The 20,961-nt window shown below is 38.2% G+C and overlaps 1 protein-coding gene across 1 annotated transcript; it reads right to left on the reverse strand.

Annotated features, from left to right (window-relative positions):
- Window positions 1-763: 763 nt before the first annotated feature.
- MRE11 (MRE11 homolog, double strand break repair nuclease) lies at window positions 764-20,826 on the reverse strand. Its single transcript, XM_082278183.1, has 19 exons — window positions 20,703-20,826; window positions 20,066-20,198; window positions 17,488-17,648; window positions 16,785-16,872; window positions 15,669-15,810; window positions 14,115-14,229; window positions 12,903-13,088; window positions 12,281-12,452; window positions 11,479-11,559; window positions 10,812-10,938; window positions 8,838-8,938; window positions 7,514-7,687; window positions 6,291-6,353; window positions 5,085-5,301; window positions 4,096-4,179; window positions 3,062-3,117; window positions 2,502-2,572; window positions 2,048-2,126; window positions 764-942 (listed from the first exon to the last, which is right to left on the reverse strand). The coding sequence occupies exons 1-19, from the start codon at window positions 20,720-20,722 to the stop codon at window positions 898-900; spliced, it is 2,115 nt and encodes a 704-aa protein (XP_082134309.1). The 5' UTR covers window positions 20,723-20,826; the 3' UTR covers window positions 764-897.
- Between the last annotated feature and the right edge of the window lie 135 nt (window positions 20,827-20,961).

The raw sequence follows: 20,961 nt of genomic DNA on the forward strand, positions 1-20,961 counted from the left end.
TCATCTAACCACTCCCATTAATGTTCAGGACAAGCACCTCTTTACAGCAGAGTCTTTCTCCACACACCAGTTACAAGTTTTCCCCTGAAGTGAGGGCTGCTATATTTATCTTCCATACAAGTCAATTTTAACACAAAGCCACTGAATCTGACAGCTGACAGAAAAAAAAAAATTGTGAAAAGGGAGAAAGAGCCTTTGATATGATTCCTATTATTCTTATATACTTGGCTAAAATATTTTCCTAGGATGTGCATGTAACATGAAAATAGAGAGTCCCCTTTGGTACTTCCTGAATTACAGAGCTGAATCCACTCCCATATACTATGATGTTTAATAACAGTGCAATACTGGGTTTAAGTTCTCTTGGTTGAGTTGAAAGCATTAAGACATTTTACAGCTTCAATACTGAAACCTGTATTCTTGTGTCCAACTATGACTCCGAATTCAGAGTTTTCAAATGTATCCACAGCAGACTGTAAGTAAGTACAACTGCCACTGTGCTAAGACTGTGTCCATATTCATACCTGCATACTACTATAAATTTACTTCTCTGCAGAATTCAAACCAAAGAGATGGAGTTTTCTACAAAAGACATAACTGTCATTTTTATTATCATCCCAAAAAGAAAACAGAGTTTGAGAGTTTTAGAAAGAACTTGCACTTTCAGGCAGTACTTTAGAATATCAGACCCTCTAGTCTAGTGCATCAAGCAATTTAACAGACATTATACCAAATTTGGTGCTGCTGGAAAAAAAAACCCAAACCAAACCATTTCACAGAAGAAAATAGAAGGCAAGCCATCATTTATAGAGAAATATCATCTAGAGAATGCCTTGCAAACTGCTTTCCATTTTCTTCACAAACTTCCATGGTCTCTCTTGCATAGTGAGCCAGAAATCACTTAGTTCTTCTTGATGTTGCAGGGCTCATGAATGGATCATCCTGCAATTTGCAAAGAGATACACATCACTAAAACCAGCAGGCATTTCAAGTCATAAACAAGTAAAGTCACCTTTAGGTCAAACTAGAAAGCCTGGCCATACAATTCCATGCTTTCTGACAGACCTGGTTTTGTTGGTTTTGATATGAAAAAGGTCATCTATTGACTTAAAACACCATGTGACATATGTGCAGAGAATAGAAGTTTATGTCAATATGACCAGAACAGCTACTTTGGAATAAGTAATAATCTATATTTCAGTTGTTAATAAGCAGCACATAATAAAATTATGTCCACATACACACTGCACATCATAATTTACTGATATTTGCATGAATCAAAAATACTGTTTCTTTTTGCATATTCAAGCAAACATGTAGTATTTTATTACAGGTACAAGAAGAGACAGCACAGTGGGGAGAAGGGACAAGAACGTAGTATTTTCTCTGAAGTGGCCAACATCTGACATTGTTAAGGAATGGATTCTGACCATGCATGTCAGCCTATAAAAACAAACTGCACAATGCTTGACAAAATACAGTGTATTCTATTCAGTGCTAAACTGTGTAAAAATTTCTACTTGTTTAGTTGTGGAAGAAACCATTTCAGTTCAAAGATATGCTGCAAGAACAGACATACTAGACTTGAAGACAGTGTTTTAAATTTTTTAAGAAGTGTACTTAGATAATTTACAACAATAAAATGCCCTGGAAAAGAGCTGTTTCTAAATGCAACAACAACAAAAAAACTTCCTTTCTAAAAGAATAAAATATATAATTAAATGAAAGGATATAGCTAAGCACACTAGAAGAGATTGTAATGACTTTCTCTCCCAGGCAATTCCAGGTCCACATTTCAGTAATGACAATTCACTGACTAAAAATTGAAGGGAAAAAGGATTGGATATTTTCCTGAGGTCCCTTCCAGCCTTATTTTTGATAATTATGCAGGTAATCTAATTAAAGTTGGTTGCAATAATCTAGCCCTGTTAGTGAAAAAAATAATAAATTCAATTTTACTCCGAAATGCTTTACTCAAATAGCCGTAAAAGTGAGCTATAGAAACTTACATGAAATAAACCTAAAAAAATAGTACTATACACCATACCTCATCTGACTCAAAATCAACTCCTCTAGATGCTTGGCTTTGTGAACCTCTTTTACTAAGTGAAGACGTAGTTGGCAACCTTGAAACATATGAAGAGAAGAAAAATGGCATCAGCATGTTCTCAGTTTCCAGACATTCCAGTAACGTCCCCCTTCACTTAAGAGTTGGGCCACCAATACACAGAGTAAAAATAAATAGAAATAAGTAAAACAATACAAATTCTCAAAATAACATATTAAAACTAAACCTCTGATGAAGTTTACTTCAATCAGTAATCTAATTTTTTTTGTTACAGAAAGATAACCCACATTAAAAAGCAAAAATTTATGTAAATTCTCTAAGCAGTGCTATGACTTTCCTAAAAATCTGGTAGTCAATCAGATCCTCAGACTCTGCTGACTGCCAGTCAGAAATAAGGCACTCATGGTTGCATTCCTGAATCAAACATACTGACCTTTGATTTACTTTGGAAGAAGGAGGAACAAAAGAAGTATCTTCTGGATCAGAATCAACATCTATAATATCCTGAAAAAGAAGTGTATTAAAGTCTTCCATGGAATTTATTCTTACAGAGAGAGTGCATAATGCTTCAGTACTATAGCACAGAACCCCTAATTTTTTCCGACTATACACCTATTTAGTTATAATAATATACACTTGAGAGAGTCCCAGACTAGAACTGCACAAATTTGCAAATACAGCACAAGTTTATTCTTCACATCTTTGAGCTTGCAGAACCCACGAAAACACTCATGTGTTATATACATGATATATATGTGATATATACACCTCATATCTTAGACTATGGTCACAAATAAAACCTGGCTTTTCTCAGGCAAACACCATAAAAAAAAAAGGATACAAAAGGTCTCCAAATTAACATGCAGAAACTTCATGCTGGAACTGATGGCTTGGGAACATCTGCTGATCTAGGCTAACATTTTGACCGCGCATTTATTTTTCAAATCAACAGTAAAAGACAGCACAACTTCACTCTTACAAGAAGCTGCTTACCTCAGAGTAAGACTGGAATGAATTTAAAGAGTGGTCTGTTTTTGAAGACCTAAAGGCTGGAATAAAACATATGCAATATTTTTTAAATACTCACACAATTAAATGCAAACAACATTATATTGTTCTTTTTATTTAAGACCTGTCTAGCACGCATTTCCACTGCAAAATACTGCAAAACAAACAAACAAACCAGCCCAAAACATAAATTGTGTCAACCCAGGGATATAACCCTCTGTGCAGCTGCTTCCCAGCCTGGCTGAAAAACCACCAGTAACATTGGTTCAGAGGAAGTGAAAAATATTACTATAATTGAAATTCCTGTATATCTAACATTTTAGACATGAACACATCTGCTAAAATTCATTTGTCTGCAATATTTTAGGTCATTTTCTGATCAATTTAAAATTAAGGTAATTTGCTGATTTTTTTATTAAAATTCAGTCTAACTTGGGGTATTTTGTGGGGGATTTATGTGTAGATTAGTGAGCAGTGTTTTTTTCTTTAATATTCAGATTACCTGTCCTGTTCCCTCAGTGCCTGTCGTCTAGTGCAAGGAAGAGCTACTCTCACATATGTAGGCTGCTTAAAGATACGGTTTTCTTCTCTAGTAAAAACAGGCATTTATAAAACTTGCTACAATGTAAGGCTAAATTAAAGTTTACTAACTTGTAAACATCAGTCAAATTTAACTTTTTATCCCCTGAGGAATATTCTGCCTAAAATGTTCTTTCTATACTTATTCCTTAAGGAACTGCATACAATAAAATGCTTCGTATTTCCAGTTCTAGCCAGAAGTTCCTAAAACATTTCATTTTAGCCCATGACAGAAGAATATTACTATTCTTTTTTTCATTTTCTTTTTTCTTTCTCTCATCACTGTTAGTTATTCTATTTCATTAGCACTGAAAGAATCTCTCACAGCTGAAATGGACTGATAGCAAAAAAAAGGCAATTAAGACACTTCATCATTAAACAAACACCTTCACTACAATTTGAGAGAGCAGATTAGAGTAACAGACAGATCACAGGCCTACCATCCACGATAGACATATTCTTGGCAGGCACAGATACAGGCTTGTAGGATCTGCTGCTAGAAGCTGATTCTTGGCTAGTGGTTCCTGTAGAGATAACAAACAAAATGCAAATCTGTTCAGCAGTTATTTTTTCTCCTCTTTAGTCTACCATTACTGAGTGGGAAGTCACTTCAAAAAATCTACATACAATCCTCTTTACTCCTCACTTTCTCCTTGAATCAAAGGCCTCCTTACATGCAGAAGAACTGCTCTGGGTCAAGTACTCAAAGACAGACACAACCTCTTAACACACAGGGCCCTGCTCTGATGGGATCACAACAGTGTTGGAGTACAGGTTCACAGAACTAGTTTAAAGGCACTAACCAAATCAGACCCAAGATGACAGCCTTTGCTTCAACTCAATGTGCTCTAAGACCTTTGGGCATATTACTGAGACAACTCAAAGGAGTTATTTATTTATATATATATATACACAATGAAAGTACATCTATAATGGAAGTACAACTACCACTCTAAAGTGCACAACCACACAGTCAAGGAGCTATTTAATTCGTTTTGGTTAGGAAACACTCCCCATTGTTTCAGTCACTAGAAACATTAAAGTCTCTTGCAAATTACATTAGGAGAGAGACAATCTGTACCTCCTTTTTTACACTGATCAAATGGATTACCTTTAGCAATGACAAAGGGCTATCCATGCACTTTATTGCACAGACCTTCCCAATAATGCATCTTTTAGGAGTCTACTGTGTTTCTATAGCTGGGAGGAAAGATATTTTTCTTTTAACGACAGTGAAAAAGACACAACTTAAGCCTTGTAAGGCAGTCAACTGTATGTAATAGTATACCACAAGTATTTGAGAAGAGGTTTTTTTCCAGTAGGAGTTCTTAAGCAACAAATTCCCACCTGATGGAAGCATCAGAAGAGTCATCTTTCAAAGAAAAAAAGGTCAGGAACTGCAGTACAAAGACTCTGAAGTTTTTCTTACCTCTTCCTCTTCGAGACGAACCTCTTGCTGTTGAATTTTGTCCTCTTGCACCTCTTGCCCTACCTCTTGCCCGACCCCTTCCTCGGCTCAGTGTTGAAGAAAGGCCATCACTTGGATTACCAGTGCCTATCATCTCCATGTCCATGGAATCTTCATCACTGGAGGCTGCAACCAGAACTTCATCCTCAGATCTGTGGGCTCTGGCCCTGATCATTGCCTGAAATGGAACAGTAATTACTACAGGAAAAAGAATCCTAACTCACGACACACACCATTGTTAAATCCCAGTTGTGTACAATAAATATACAATATAACTATAAATAAAAATGTATAGTTCTAAACCAGTGAGGCTTAGAAGACACAAATCCAGTGTTATGGAAGGCAAGGACATCTGTGAAAATACTGAGTCTATTTAATTAGATGCATACATATACAGTAGTTAGCTAAGCTCTGATAACAGAATGGAACTTGTTAATATAACACACTGTCAGTGGAGTTTGGTGAACAGCTCAGGTCGTCCTGTGTCAGCTACACACATCTGCTCAGAGGAAGCACCCTATGGGCTTCACTGACTTGAACTTTACTGATGACAGTGGGTGCTTAAACAACTAGTTCAGGTGATGATATCCCAGATTAGCAGAACTGAATCTCACCCCAGGTGTACTTTCTCTCAAAATTTCATTCCAGTCCCACATAACTTGCAAAGACAAAGGAGCACCCATGCTGTCAGTAGCTGGCAATTCTCCTTGGAAATACACATGTAATCTAGGTATGAGTACCTGGGAGATCTAAGATTTAAGATTGCTGATAAGGACACAGTACCTAAAGGTCTACCAATACTCCCAATTGGTTCCATTAATGCCACCCAATACAGTCCATCCACATGTGATAATGAGATCACAAATAGCTTAAAGCTGAAACATCTTTCAAAGTCACCTGCCTGGTCTAACCTCAGTTAAAAGCAAGAAATAATGAACATTCAGGTTCACAAATTTGTACAAGAGACCTCAAAAGCCAAATCAAGCAGTAGCTTAGTTACATATTATCCCAAGATTTAAAATAGACTTACAAAGCTTTAAAGGCAGACAGGCACTTTTTGGCAAGGATAATGGTGAAGTACTGCTGAAGCATTGCTAAATGACTGCATTTATATGCAGAAGGCACGACTCCATTTTTCAGCCTATGTTCAAAATTCAGAGGAATTACCTCACGGACTTCCTTATCCTCTTCTTCAGTATTCTTTTTTCTACTCTCTCTGAATTTTCTCACCTGAATAAAAAAAACGTTCCTGTCAAAATAACAGTTCATGTCATACAATAATCAAAACACAGTAAGTGCAAAGCTTTAATCACTGAATCATTAAATCAAGCTCATGTGAGAAGTGAAGAGTGCAAGAATAACTGAAGTTTGTCTGGGGCCCTTTCATGCTGTCCCTACAGTTTAAGAATCTCACATTCTGTTAATAACTGGAGCTACATCACTGGGGTGGAAGAAAGCTCGGGACATGATGGAGATACTGTGTTTAAGAGAAGAAGAGTATACATAACTTTGACAATAACGGACACTGAAATTGAATAACTGGAAAAAGGGGTCGAGATGAAGAACCAAGATAGAAAATAACTATTATGAGAAGAGACAATGTTGCAGTACATGTACAACCAAGGAAGCTCAACTTGACAAATATGGAAAAAGATATGAGGCGTGACAGAAAGAAGGCATTAGTTCTGAAGACAACAACAAAAAATCCACCCTCAAGTGTCACAGAAAGCCTGCAGGTACTGATTGTTTATGGTCTCCTTCAACCCCTCCTGAATTAAAGCTATCAGCAAGAAAATAGGTAGATGCAGCCTTCCTTCCCCATCAAATTCTTCTTTAAACAGTGCACAGATAAGCTGAACAACTTCTTCTACAATTTTGAGTATTACAGCTTAATACATGGGCTCGTGTGGGAGCTCGATGAGATGACAAAAATGTCTATCAGAGGTTGTTCAATACACATAAACCAGACCTCTCTCTGGGACACCCTGAGCTGTAAGCAGTCAAGCAGTTAGAAGCAAGTAGAGCACCTGAAGGATAAATTTTCTTTATGCTTGTCCTGTTCTTGTACTCTTCCCCAAGCCAAACAGAAAAGCTATGAAGAGATTTTATCTATCATCTTTCTCACAATAGTGGAAGTATGTAGTTTTACATGTATTAGACAGATTTTTTTCTATGTACATGTGTGCAACCTAAACCCCATTTTCAATACAAGCTTTGAAATCATATACTTAAAACTTCCTCATAAATTAATTTTTCATTTATTAATTGCAGAAAATGACTAGAGGCAAGTGTTGCACGTGCTCCACACACAGGCAATCTATTAAACCAACTAAACTAATTTTTCTACTGCTTTGACCTCTCTTGGGCAATCAACATTAACAGAATATTACCTCCTCATCTATTTTTTCTTCCTCTGCATCCGTGCGACGCTCCTTGAGAAACCTCTGTGTTTTTTCTAGTTGAAATTTCACCAGCTCTTCTATGGCATCTTTTTCCTCTTTGTCCACAAACTCCTGCACTGCTTCTCCCATTCCTCTTTCAGTTAGAAGTGAAAGCTGTACTTTCTTCAGAATTGGGGAAAATAATTTGTTAAGGAGCATTTGCCATTAGAGAAAGCAAGCAATATTCGAGCTGTTTCAGATAAATATTACATTAAGTTGGTTGAAAAACCAGTAATGTGCATTGAATATCTCAATCAGAGAAAAGCACAGCAATAAGCAAATGTTACTTGTCATAAACCAGTACAACTCTCTTGCTACTAGCATGTCACACCTACTTTACAGAGAATTTTCCAAATTAGTCCAAGCAAAAATCTTTATGAACAGTAAAGAAACTGCAATGCTAGTTATTATCTAAAATAAAAACTTCCATGAAATAATGCTGCCCAGAGGAATAAACTTTCTAGTTATTATGAAACAAAATGTTTAAATAAAATAAGCATAACAAAAGAATATTATTTACACTGTCCTGATACTGACACCTAGCATGTGTCTAAGGTTAGGCAGGATGATGTAATTTGAAGGACCTTCACCTCAAGAGTTCTTGCTCTAAAATTCTTGCTGTTCTGAAATAGCTTCTGCAAGTTATGCTTGATCAACTACATCAAGCATTTGGGCACCTGGCTCACTGATTATTTTTTTATCTCTGAGATGTTACTGCATTGGTATTGGGAAAGGGAAATATACTAGATTTAACAGCAGGGTGGGAAGAAGGCAAATAATTCGGGGTCTCTCTTCCTTCTCCCTGCTCTGCTTTAAATAAAATGTGGAAGTGCACTACAGCTGAGGACACAAACACACTGCAAAGTAACAAGTGACTCCAAGCCAGCTGGTAATAGTAAATGCTACAATCTCACACTAGCCCTAGAGTAAATTAAGGTAGCTCTTCCCTCAGAGCATGCTGCCTCACATTTTCCTCCTGTACCTGAGTACATGACACGTCACTCAGTACAGGGCAGACACTGCACGTTCACACGAAGAGCTACCACACTCTCAAACCAGTGCTTGTTCACATACCTACACCACCTATACACAACAGTTACTTGTTACTCTGAGACACACACTTCATGTGGTAATTCTCAGACAGTTTTATGGGAAATAAATTCACTTCTTGGTGAATGTCAGAGTCTTTTCAGGGCATTCTACTTCCATTAAGAAAAAAAAAAAAAAGATCATATGACATTAAAAAGGGAAATTATAAAAGGTAGAAAAATACCTTCTCTGCTGTCTGGAAATACTGCTTTACAAGGTCTTCCACCCTCAGTGTCATTCCCTCAGCAGGTCTGCTAACCAATTTTCCAAAATTAAGATCAATGTCTAGAATAGAAAAGCACAGTGGCATCATCCACATTTGCAGCTTTTAATTATTAGCATCCCACTGACAATAGCAGGAAAAAAGGTTAATGCAGGCCTCTCAAGAATTGTGGTCCCTTTTATATGTAAAGCTTTTTGTTCTTTTTAGGGTCTATTGATTGGAAACATAGTATTTGTGCAGACAACTCCACCTCTAGCAGATATAAAGAGTTCTTATAACTAACACACATCTGGAATTATATCTTGAACACTATGTTCTGAAAGGTCTTATAATTGAACTCTAGAAGATAGAAGAAAATAGAATAGAAGAAAATCATAGGAGCCATCGAAGCACGGAAGTTTTTTATAAGTAACCCATTTACAAGAAAAGACATTTTCCTCCTCAGCATGCTGACTGATTTTCAATAGAAAATGCTCATAGCTCATCCCCCATTCTCAGGCAGCAAGGTAGGAATGGCAGAAGAATGAGAGGGATAATCATCTGAGGTTAGCACATACCACACAAAGTAACATAAAGTGCCTACAGACTGCTTTAAGATGTCTACCACATGAAAGCACAAACCATTGCTTTGTTTGAGGGGTTATATAAGCAGCTATGACAAAAGAAACAGTAACAACTTCTGAATTCCTGAAGTCTTAACATCACCTGTACTGAACCACAATGTGCACATGCAATGAAAACATTGAGCCCTCCATTAGCCACTTCCCTTGTACTGCAGGCTATCTAATACAGCAGTGCAAAAGCCATGGTATCATTTTTATATTCCCTTCCTGAAGCTGACATGCATGCTAAGTAGGAAAAGTAAAATGTATTGGTGAAACATGGTGACAGATGTGGTAGCTAGTGTGTATTCTGAAAATGGTAATGAGACTATGCAACTATGAAAAGAGAACACCAAAGCATATTAAACCAAGACCTATACAGTATAATTTTAAAAACACCTCACTAAAAGAAGTTTTTATTCATGAAATACTGTTTTGAACTTTATAGAACTGGCAGTATTCATAAAAACTGTCACTGGAATTAGACAATGCACTTACAATGTACTAATATGAACCAGTAGAAGTTTTTTAGCACATTGTGTTCCTGTACAAGCTGAATCTTCACTAGCTACTATTACAAATCCAGTATTTGGACGACAATATCTATTAATCATTTATTAAAAATTCTAGGCACGGTGAGAAATGCTGCAATACTAACAGCTATCATTTGTTTTGCACAAATATTTGAATAGAAACATACCTAGAAGAGAGAAGCCAAGAGCACCTCATACACATGATTAATTAGGGCAAAAAAGTGCTGTCATACCTTTGGACCTTTTTTAAAAATATATGAACATCTCTTCATGAGATACCCTTCATTACTATTTTAGGGAAAAACAAATGTACTACTACAAAATAAAATTAAAATACAAAAGGAAAAAGCACTATACCCATCTCTTTTCCTTCAGAGTGTCCAAACCAAATAATCTTATTCTAAGAAGTCTCAGGAGTGAGCCACTTAATGCCTTTCATGGTAATTGTCACAGAACCATAGTCTGTGAAACAACAGACCAATCACAGAACCAATCCAGCCTGGCATGGGGCTATATGTATTACTATAAGCAACTGAGTAAGGTCTGAGGCCAAAGGAAAATGGAACTGTTTAAGAGTAACTGTAAGAAAATGCTGTGCTGAATATCAGAATTTTTTGACAAACCCAGAAACAGAAGAGAAATAATTGTACAATATATACACTTAAATAAGATAATGCATCTTTACTCCTCCTATAACACGTTAGGTGGTAGATACCAAGCCTTTGCAAGTGCTGGGCAACAAAATAAAGAAAGAAGAATGAAAACAAAGGCAAGCCAATGATTGCTTCTTTCATAATCACCTTTTTTCTCTTTTTGTTCACGATGCCTGAAAAACTGTATGATGTCTTTTGGGTTAGCCACTCTATGCATGTACTTCTGGCTGAAACGGTGGACACTGAATGGTTCAAAGCCACCTGCATAATTAACCTAAGAGAGGAAGAACAAATTTAAATATGAAACAAACAGAAACAGAGAAGTCACACAACTCAAAACAAATTTGTTATGCTTCAAAGAAAAAATTAGAAGAAATAAGTCAACCTAAAATTAACGCCTTACTATGCATTAAGAGTTAGCTAATAACAGCTAATAATAACATTAACAGAAAAGCTAATAACAGCTCATATTTATAACTTGTTCCCAATTTGTTTCATTTACTAGCCTTTACAATGGTTTCTGATTAGGTTAGGAACACACAGAGGATAATATGATTTTAAAAAACTTCACAATAAATAGCCACTTTTGATGCCCTTACTCAGACCAGCAGTGAAGTACACTTATGACCAATCTCATCCTTTACCTTAGAGTACTAGTTACACAGGTAAACAGAAGCATGGTAGGTGATTCATATTTGCCTGTACACAGCAAAAAAAATACATGTATTATGTGTTTACACAAGAAGCATGACTTTGCTCTGAAGCTCTTCACAGTGACCTCTAAAAACAAAGCAATCCAAGCTGAATTTCTTACTCTTAATCTTATGATAGGCTTCTCTGGTTGGCGGGGATTTCCCAAGCGCTCTCTTTCTGCGTTGTCCAGCATCAATTCCACCTGTGAAGGAGAATTAGAAATTCAGTTCCATTTTGTTCTCTTACAGATTCCCGAACATTTCAAGTATAACTTAAAATACATCCAGTTGCAAGAGGAGCTATCAAAATAAATCCTTATATAATGTGCTCTCATTCCTGAACACGTATGTACCAGTATCCAGCCAAAAGCCATTAAAAATGACTGAGAACAACATGACAACGAAAGGCTTATTCTTCAGATACAGTGTAGTCCAGCAGTATCTACACCACTGATCACTCATATTTTATAGTCACTATGCTTTGCTAAATTTCTAGTTCCAGGGAAAAGCAGGAAGAGACTTAAATAAACCTAAGAACTAAGCAATTAATAAACTTGCTTAGTTACTTCTGCCACTTCAGACTGCACGGCCAAGCTCTCAGGGCTTAGGTCAATGTATTTATGCTGGTTCCAAAGTGCACATCCAACACTGCCCCACTCTCAGGTGCAAGCTTTTGTACAAAGATGATATGACACCCAAAAACCAGTTCCAGCCTACTTTAACAGGTCATCCCAACCAAGGAATCTGGAAGCCAAGGCTGCAGAGTGAATGTCATGGAATTAGCTTCCTATGGAAACACTGTCTGAGTTAGTTTTAATATGGGGCAAGACACAAGATTTCTCATCTTCCAGTCTCAAAACCAGTCACAGATCCCATCCCTTGTCCACACACTGTCATCCATAAACTGTTAGCACCACAAGTTACCTTTTCCATGCAGAACGCCTGTATTGCCTGAGTAACATTAGGATTGTCAGGATTAAAAAGATCTGGATGATCAGCTAGAACAATATCCTCTATATGGAAAGTTCGCACTGTCTCTAGAGCAATCTTCTCCATTTTCATTTTTTTCCCTTTAACATGCAGCAAACCAATGTGTCTAGAAGGAGAAAGGTAACTTACTAGAAGGTAAGAGAACTATGGTATAAATATTTGTTTTCAAATTCATGTTTACTTTTCAGGGACAAAATTTCAAAAGCTATAGGAAGATCTGTACTTCAAGGTTGGCCCTACCAAATTTCCATTTTATTGTATTTAGATTGTGCTTGGTGCATACACAAGCACCTGCACTCAGCTCCTTGTATTCCAATTTATCAGGATGTAACTCCTCTTAGCTAAATTCCATTTGCTTCTAATGTTAGATTAAATTGTAAGCAAAGTAAAAGTTTTACCAGGCACTTATTCCATCTACTTTGCTACTTTAAGAGTCATACTCTGAAGCTAATACAACTCCTTCCATACTCTATACAAGTATTTTTCTGATCTCAACACAACACCTGAGACATGTAAGACAAGGGATAAACAAGAACAAAAAGAAAAGCTCACGCACTTCTTCATGGCTTCTCCAGGGGACAGAGATGTCACCACTGAACTTCCTGGCTGAGAAACATAGAAACGTTGCTGTTCATTTTGGAATGGAGCTATTTTGCACTCATGTTCATGACCCCACACAACAAGATCAATAAAGTCATCTAAAAACTGCTCTGGAATGTAGTTGGTAGCTCCATGTTTGCTCCTGTTCAAGAGAAGAGAAGAGTAATGGATGGGCAAGGGAAGAGTGAAGGAGGAGAAAAATATCAGTGTGATTTAAAATAATACAGGAACTCCAGCAATAATATCTGACATACATGTCAGGTCTTCTTCACATTTATTCCTCACACAGTTGTTTAGTGTTTGGTTAAACAAAAAGGCAACTTACACAGCTCGCTGTTTTACATAGTTCACTGTTTTCTGCTCCCTTCCTTTTATTTGGACCTCTGTTTTCTTCTTACTTGGCTTACAAGACCTTAGTTTTTTTTCTATATGAATCCTTTTATAGCACCTCATGGCCATCAGTTTTGGTTGGTTTTTTGTTTTTAAATGGTGGGGTAAAACCCACTGAATTAAACAGACATGGGACATGCCATCCCCAATCCCTTTCTGGAAGACAAGGGAGATGGGGGAGTGAGTTCCTTCAGCCTACTGATAGGCATCAGTACACAGGGTTATCTGAGCTGTATTTGTTTATGTCTGCCTCACCGTTATTTGAACATGAGGACTGCCCTCTTCTTCAGGAAAAATTAGAAGAAAGTATTTGGAAAAGAACTCTGCCTGTTCCTATAGCCACTGCTGGGAGAAGCCTGTAGGCAGACCAAACACGCTACCTGTCTGCAAAGCGCAGCAGTGCAAGGGAACATAGGGTTATTGCTGAACTACAGTTCAAACAAGGATAGAAAATGCAATATGAAGTTTGATGTTCTCCCAGCTGTAACAAGCAGAAAGGACTTAATTATAAGCATATTACACTACAAACCCTCCACTGCCCCTAACTATAAAAGTTTGGGATGAAATTTCCCAACTCCTCTAACTCATTTATTTCATTTTCCTTTACGATTCTTCTCCAAAAAGGGCTGTAAAACAATGTTTTCACTAGTGAAAATTTTAAGAAACCAGCTATTCACAAGAAGCATGAACTAACACAGCTGGCTTGCTCACCTATCCTTTTCCGGGCAGTTTAATGAAGTAACACAGTAAGTCGCTGTAATTCATTCAATACTGTTACCTATTTTGATGAATCACAAACAAGTTAAACCAACTATCTTCATCTTCCTTTGGTCTCAGCATGGTTACTTGCTTATTGACAAACATACGATACAACCTCTCATCTGGAATAGCTCCTGAAGTGGACAAACAACAAAAAAAAATATTTTGGTGTGGTAAACAAGTCTGTATTTTATAGTATTTTTACCAGAAACTCTATCAAAAACACATGAAGAACAAAATATAGTAGCCTTCAAGTACCTAAAGTGGGCTTACAATAAAGCTGGAGAGGGACTTTTCACAAGTGAAAGCAGTCATAGGACAAGGGGGAACAGCTTTAAACTGAAAGAGGATAGATTTAGGTTGGATATCACGAAGAAGTTCTTTACTGTAAGGGTAGTGAGGCACTGGAACAGTTTGCCCAAGAAAGTTGGGTATGTCCCATCCCTGGAAGTCACTGATTATTTCCTTGATGTTTTTAACTAGTAAAATAAAAAACTCGAACTATCCTTAGCCAGGCTCATGATGCATATCAATAAATCCCATATGGACTGTCCATAATTTGTATGAGAACAAAAGCTCTCTGAATCAGAGAAAGTCAGAAAGGTTTAAATAATTCTGCAACGAACACAAAGAAATACTCATGAACATCTTCATGCAGCAACACTGGTACTTTAGAAAGTTGTTGCATTTCTCAGTAACGCTTTTGTTATCGAAAACTTTTATATTGTGGTATTAGAACATTCTACTAACTACTAACCCTTCAAACATCTAGCAAGCTTTTAAAGTATATCATTAAACACACAAAATCACGGCCAACTAGGACTTAATTTATAGCTATGAAAGTTGCTTGGAATTAAGTGTTTAAGCACTCATAACTGGACAAAACATAAGGGTGAAAAAATAAGATCTTAACAGTTAACTTCTCTAGATAGAAAGCAGTCAAAAATAACCATTCTAAGTAAGAAGTGAGGGTAGAGGGGAAATCAGTGGAGAAAATACAAAGAAACAAGACTGAAGTTGAAAATCTATCATAGAACCATTTTAAAGTATGAAACTCTTAATTCTTTAAAGAAACTGAGATTACCCACGGCCGATGTTACTTAAGAACCACTTCAGACAGACATGCAAGACATTAGGTTTCTGCTCAGACACCTTATGTTTTTAAATATAACCAAAATGGCACATGAACACAGGGTGTGTTAGTTTCGCCTAAGTAGGATGAAATAAGCTTAATACACAACAGAGAGAATTTAAGAGTGTGATTGCTCTGAACCAATACACAGGCACTGTCTGTGGTTAACTTAAGCACGGCTCATTTAACACCAATAAAAGTACAAAAATCAAGCTTAGCAAGATTTATCTAAATGAGCAAAAAACCCCCAACCCTGTCAGGCAGTGACACACAGCAAGAGGAGAAACCTGACAATGTCACAGAATTGATATGCTTTAATTTAGATTATGTAGAACTTCATGTTTGTTGCAGCCTTATAAGTTTGTTCCAACTTTATTTAGACCTATTAAATTTCAGTAATACATGAACAGTCTAGTTACAGTCTGGCAGACAAACACTTACCCAAGCCATACAGAGCAATTTTTGTTCTACCCTTACGCAGTAAAATAGGACTAATATCTATTTTCTCCACGGAGGTTGAACGTCCAAAGTGATTCAGCAGTCCTGCACAGCTTAAAACATCCAATGCACACAGTGCATCTGCCTATAACAAATATTAAGAAACAAATATAAAAATTTGAACAGAACATTTAGTGTTTAATGTCTAAATGAAAGTCTCAAAAGTAAGAGTGAATATCTTTCCTTAAGTAACTTCTGCAGCTGAAAAACCCCATCACATATACTAGGGGCTTTGTTAGTACTCAAGAGCACAGAAGAAAATCCCTTTTCCTTACAAGTCATGCTTCATTTGAACCATGTGCAATTAAATATTAAACCATTCAAAAAAAACCAAAAACAACAACAACAACAAAAAACCAACAAAAAAAACCAACCAAACAAAAAAAAAAAAAAACACCACAGAAAAACACCCAAACCAGCCCGTCTCTAAACTACTACAAAAATTATCTGGTTAAGCTAACTAACTCATAATAAATTCAAAGTTAAACTCCTGCTAAAACACTCATCTCCACAATACACTGCTATTTCACATAAAATGCAAAATTATTAATTCAACACATGCAGTTTAATGCTTTCTAAACATCCTCTTCCTGCTTACTTTCAGTAGCTTGTTTTTAAGCTACCATTTCACTATTATTAGATTATCCTCCTTGAAAATGGATGATGCATATCAATTACATACGCAAAAACCAAAATATCAAAATTCTCCTTCTTCAAGAAAAAAGCTTTCAGTCACTACAGATGGAATGTTTCAGAAACTTTCTGAAAGACTGCCACTTCTTGGCATGAAAAGTCATTCTGTTCTCAATGACGGAAACCTATATAAATTAAGAAATTAAACACAGTGCCTATGGATCTCTTATTTCCATTTGCTTTTTAAAGTCACACACTTAACTTGTTGTCACTTACTAACAAAATTCCTAAAGATACACAAAATATTTACACAAAGAGTGGAGCAACTGACTAAAACTAGTGTGATCTCCAAGAACTTTATTTCTATACAAGTCTCTCTACTGCTATATCTCTGTAATGCAACAGTACAATTATGATAATAATTACCCCTGTGGGATCATCATGATTGCCATGAATACTAAAAACTGGAAGAGAAATGTTGAGATTTTCATCTTGATAATTCACCCATGGAAACCTGTACAAAAAGAGGAAAAGAAATTAAACTATATCTGCAAATTTGTGTATCATTCTCAATATTCTCCTCAAACTAACTTCATCACAAATAGATCATGGCTGCAGAACAAATGAGAATGAAGTGATTACGAATAAGCCTAAGGTTAATCTTAAGCATAAGAAGATTCTTACCCACGGACTGGAATGACACTTCCCATGGGGAAATAGGGTAGCAAAACCCCCTATTTTTTTAGAACAAGCCATGAAAAGAATTGTACAAAAAATTGTGTGGCAGTAGTGGATTAGGTTGTGCAACCTGTGCTTACACACAGGGAACTCTGCTGGTTTTACCAAAACAACTCATGTGAATTGGCTTACTTGTATTGTACTTGCAAAATGGAAACTATATATTACATAAATACATCAAGAATCACAGCACATTCAGAAATGTCTCAAAATATTGTATGCATTCCTTTACAGACTTGGATGTCAGGTGAAGTTATCCTGTAAACCGTCCCACACAGACAGGCCTAAAAATTCCAGGTTCCAGTCATGGAGGACATAAATTAAAAATCACAACAAACTCACCCAATACACAAACCAAGCCTTACATGACAATTTATAGTAACATACTTACTTGCTGTGATGAAAATTAACTGCCTGATCACTCAAAATTTCAAACTGAACAGGACGATCACCCATGCAGTATTTTCTTAGCGACTCCAAACAAGAGTGTACTGTTTTTCTGGAGGGTTTGTTGTCATGAAAAAGGTCCCCACCTAATAAAATAAAGTCCACCTGCATGTAACAAAAAGCTTCATTATTTTAATACAACATTTTGTATTACCTTGGAAGACTTCTATGCAAATTGTTTAAATTATTTCTTCTAGAGAGTTCCACATACTTCCTCATATTTGAGGAAGTATACTTCTAGCTAAAAGGAATTAGTAGTAGTAGAAACAATACTTAACTTCCTTATGAAAAAAAAAATTAAATTATTAATTAAAACAAAATCAAACCCAAAAAGACCCATTCATGAAGAGCCATAGGAGAAAACAACTGAGAGTGGTAAAAAAAAGGATCAGTGTACTATTGTAATAAAGGTCTCCAAATGGGCTCCTGAACATTTTTTGACAGGCATGAAAAGCTACTTTATTTTTTCACTGCTGCACTACCTAGTGGGAAGAAATCAGTAGCTATCACCACATTATTTTGAGAAGGTACTAGTTACAGTTTCTGCATATATTGCATATATTTAGCTTTTGGAAAAATATTAGGAAAAAAACCTCATCAAAATTACAAAGAATCTGACTAACAAACATCCAGTCCTTAAAAATGGAATCATAGAATCGTTTAGGTTGGAAAATACTCTAAGATCATCAAACCCAGGTGTTTACTCAGCACTGCCAAGGCCAACACGAAAGCATGTCCCCAAGTTTTAAATACCTCAAGGGATGGTGACTCCACCACTCTCCTGGGCAGCCTGTTCCAGTGCTAGACAATCCTTTCAGGGAAGAAATCTTTCCTAATATCCAGTCTAAACCTTTTCTGGCACAACTTTAGGCCATTTGCTCTAGTCCAATTGCTTGTTCCTTCAGAGAAGAGCTCAACTCCCACCTGGCTACAACCTCCTTTCAGGCAGTGGTAGAGAGCAATACAACTCTGAGCCTTCTTTTCTCCAGGCTTCCTCAGCCACTCCTCATCAGACTTGTGCTCCAGACCCTTCCCCAGCTCCTCTGCCCTTCTCTGGACACGCTCCAGTGCCTCAATGTCCTTCTTGTAGTGAGGGGCCCAAAACTGAACACAGGATTCAAGAGTGCCAAGTACAGGGGCACAATCACTGCCCTGGTCCTGCTGGCCACACTACTGCTGATACAAGCCAGGATGCCATTGGCTGCCTTGGCCACCTGGGCACACGCTGGATCATGTTCACCTGCTGTCAACAAACTCAGGCCCCAGAGATGCAGCAGGCTTCCCTAAGAAGTGAATCCAGTCTGCATATTGGGCCTTCTGTTCCCATTAGAAAGCAGTCTCCTATAACAACCCATCTTTTTTCTACATGGAAGGAGTTTTGATATTGGGCACAGGCAACTTAACCTCAGCAATACCTCTATGCTAGATGAACCACTGTTCTTGCTCAGTTTCACTCGCAGAGCCTCAAACCTGTTATGCCAGGGCATGTGGAGAGGTGGGGCAGTCACAGAGGAGATGCACCTGCTGTGCTGGGCAGGAACTTGTTGCCATTGCCCCCTCTCCCTTAATTCAGTGACTTCATCCAGAGGGAGTAAGGACACAGAATCCCCTGTATCATGTGTCCTGTCTGCCTGTCAGGCCTGCCCCAAGGAATGCAAGGTGTGATTCCAGTAGTCTCTCTCACACACACTCCCTGATACTCCTCAATTGGAGCTGTGTCTGAACAGAGAGCTCCATCTGGGCAGCTCTATCAGTAGTGGTGGATGCAGAGAAATGCCATGGGTTTCTGCCGGATAGACACCACTGCTCCCTGGTGGAGCTGGCAGGGCTCAAGGGCCCTTCTTGCAGAGAATGTCATGCCATGGCATGTGTGTTTGCCATGTTGGAGGTGCTCCTGCTTGCTGCCACTCCCCAGGAGCTTCTTTCACAGGTGGGGGGGGAGTACTTGGCTGCCACTGCTCCTGACCCCACCCAGGTCCCATCAGCCGCTGCGGGCTCCTGGAAGCTCCCGACTCCAACTCTCGGCTCTCCCCGACGTTGTCCCGGTTCAGGAAGTCCCCCTGTCCTGTCCACCACACTACAGGATTTTGCTGCCGATTGCACAGGCACTGGAGCTGCTCGACACCAGAGCTGCACACTTCAGCGACTCAGCACTGCACCACACTTCAAAAGCTTCTAACAAATCTCTACTGATTTGTCAGACTGTATATCACTACTCTCACTCTCCTCAATTATTTTTCCTCCTTGCAGTGACAAACCCTCTCTAAATGCCACTGAAACTGGTGCAGGCAATCCCAAAACACTGCTAATGCCACCAAAGTCACGATTCAGTAAGAATGCTCTAACAGAGAAACAGGCCTTCCTTTTACTAAAACAGAAACGAAACTGAACGTAACCAACAGTTCAGCCATTTGATTTGGTGTTACTAGAGACTGTATCAGGACTAAGCTTTACAGCTTCTGGCAGATTGGACCACATTTTCAACAGCTCCAGTCCTCCCCTCTCCAAAAAGTAGCACTTACTTCATTTTTTCGAGCGTGGTCCAGGATTTCATTGAAAGTTACAAATGTATCATTTCCACGTACTGGATCCTTCTCCAAATAGCCAAGATGAATATCAGTAGCAACGAGTATTTTAAAGGTATCTTCATCATCTCTGAAGAAGACAGGAAAACTTGTGTCAGAGAGCAATACACATAGGGAATTTCAACACAGTCTTCAATAAGGTACGTTGATCTGTCCAAAGCCATGAAACGCCGAGATTTGCCATCCAACTCTACCAAGTATCAGTCCTATGAGTGTCAAAGGATTTCACTGTTTGTATTGCAAACAGCACATCTCCAAAACAGCCAATTGGAAGATTTGTTTATCCTAGTCATTCTGCTCTCCTAAAGAGCTGCAAGCATTCCCCTGAAATATCTAATTAAAAACGAAAGAATCCTTAGTATGCTTTTCGCTTTAAAAAAATACTCGTTGAACAGTCTAATTCTCTCTTTGTACTGGTAATCTACACGTCTATGAAGGCAAGCATGGTGATCCTTAGGACCTGAGGGAAAGCACAACTGATGGTCCCAGCTCTTCTTAACTCACCCCAGACATACACAACACTTGCTGTGTGATGAGCCAGGACGGCACGGAGCTGCAGACAGGGGGAACTTACTGTGAGTTGACGGCGCTCATCCTCGTGCCAAGGCTCCTCAGGGGAAGGCTCTGGCACAGCGCAGTCAGTCAGCTCCTCTCTTCACAGACGGTACGCGAAGCGCAAGAGACAAAACCAGGCGCTGGGTCAGCGCAGGGAGCACAGTGAAATGCGAGCACAGTGAACGATCACGGACCCAGCTCTATCACCCGCCCCGCTCCCGCTCCCGCCGCTGCTCCGGCCGGGCACCACCCCGGCCCTTCCGTCACGTCCGGCGGCC

Source organism: Coloeus monedula, assembly GCF_965178545.1.
Source record: "Coloeus monedula genome assembly, chromosome: 3".
Classification (NCBI taxonomy): domain Eukaryota; kingdom Metazoa; phylum Chordata; class Aves; order Passeriformes; family Corvidae; genus Coloeus; species Coloeus monedula.

Coding starts and splice junctions, on each gene's coding strand:
- MRE11 (XM_082278183.1), bottom strand. CDS start 20,722: ATGAGCGCCGTCAACTCACA. Junction 20,199..20,702: donor ATGAGCGCCGTCAACTCACA/GTAAGTTCCCCC, acceptor TGTCTTCTTCAG/AGATGATGAAGATACCTTTA. Junction 2,573..3,061: donor CATTCCAGTCTTACTCTGAG/GTAAGCAGCTTC, acceptor CTTCTTTTTCAG/GATATTATAGATGTTGATTC.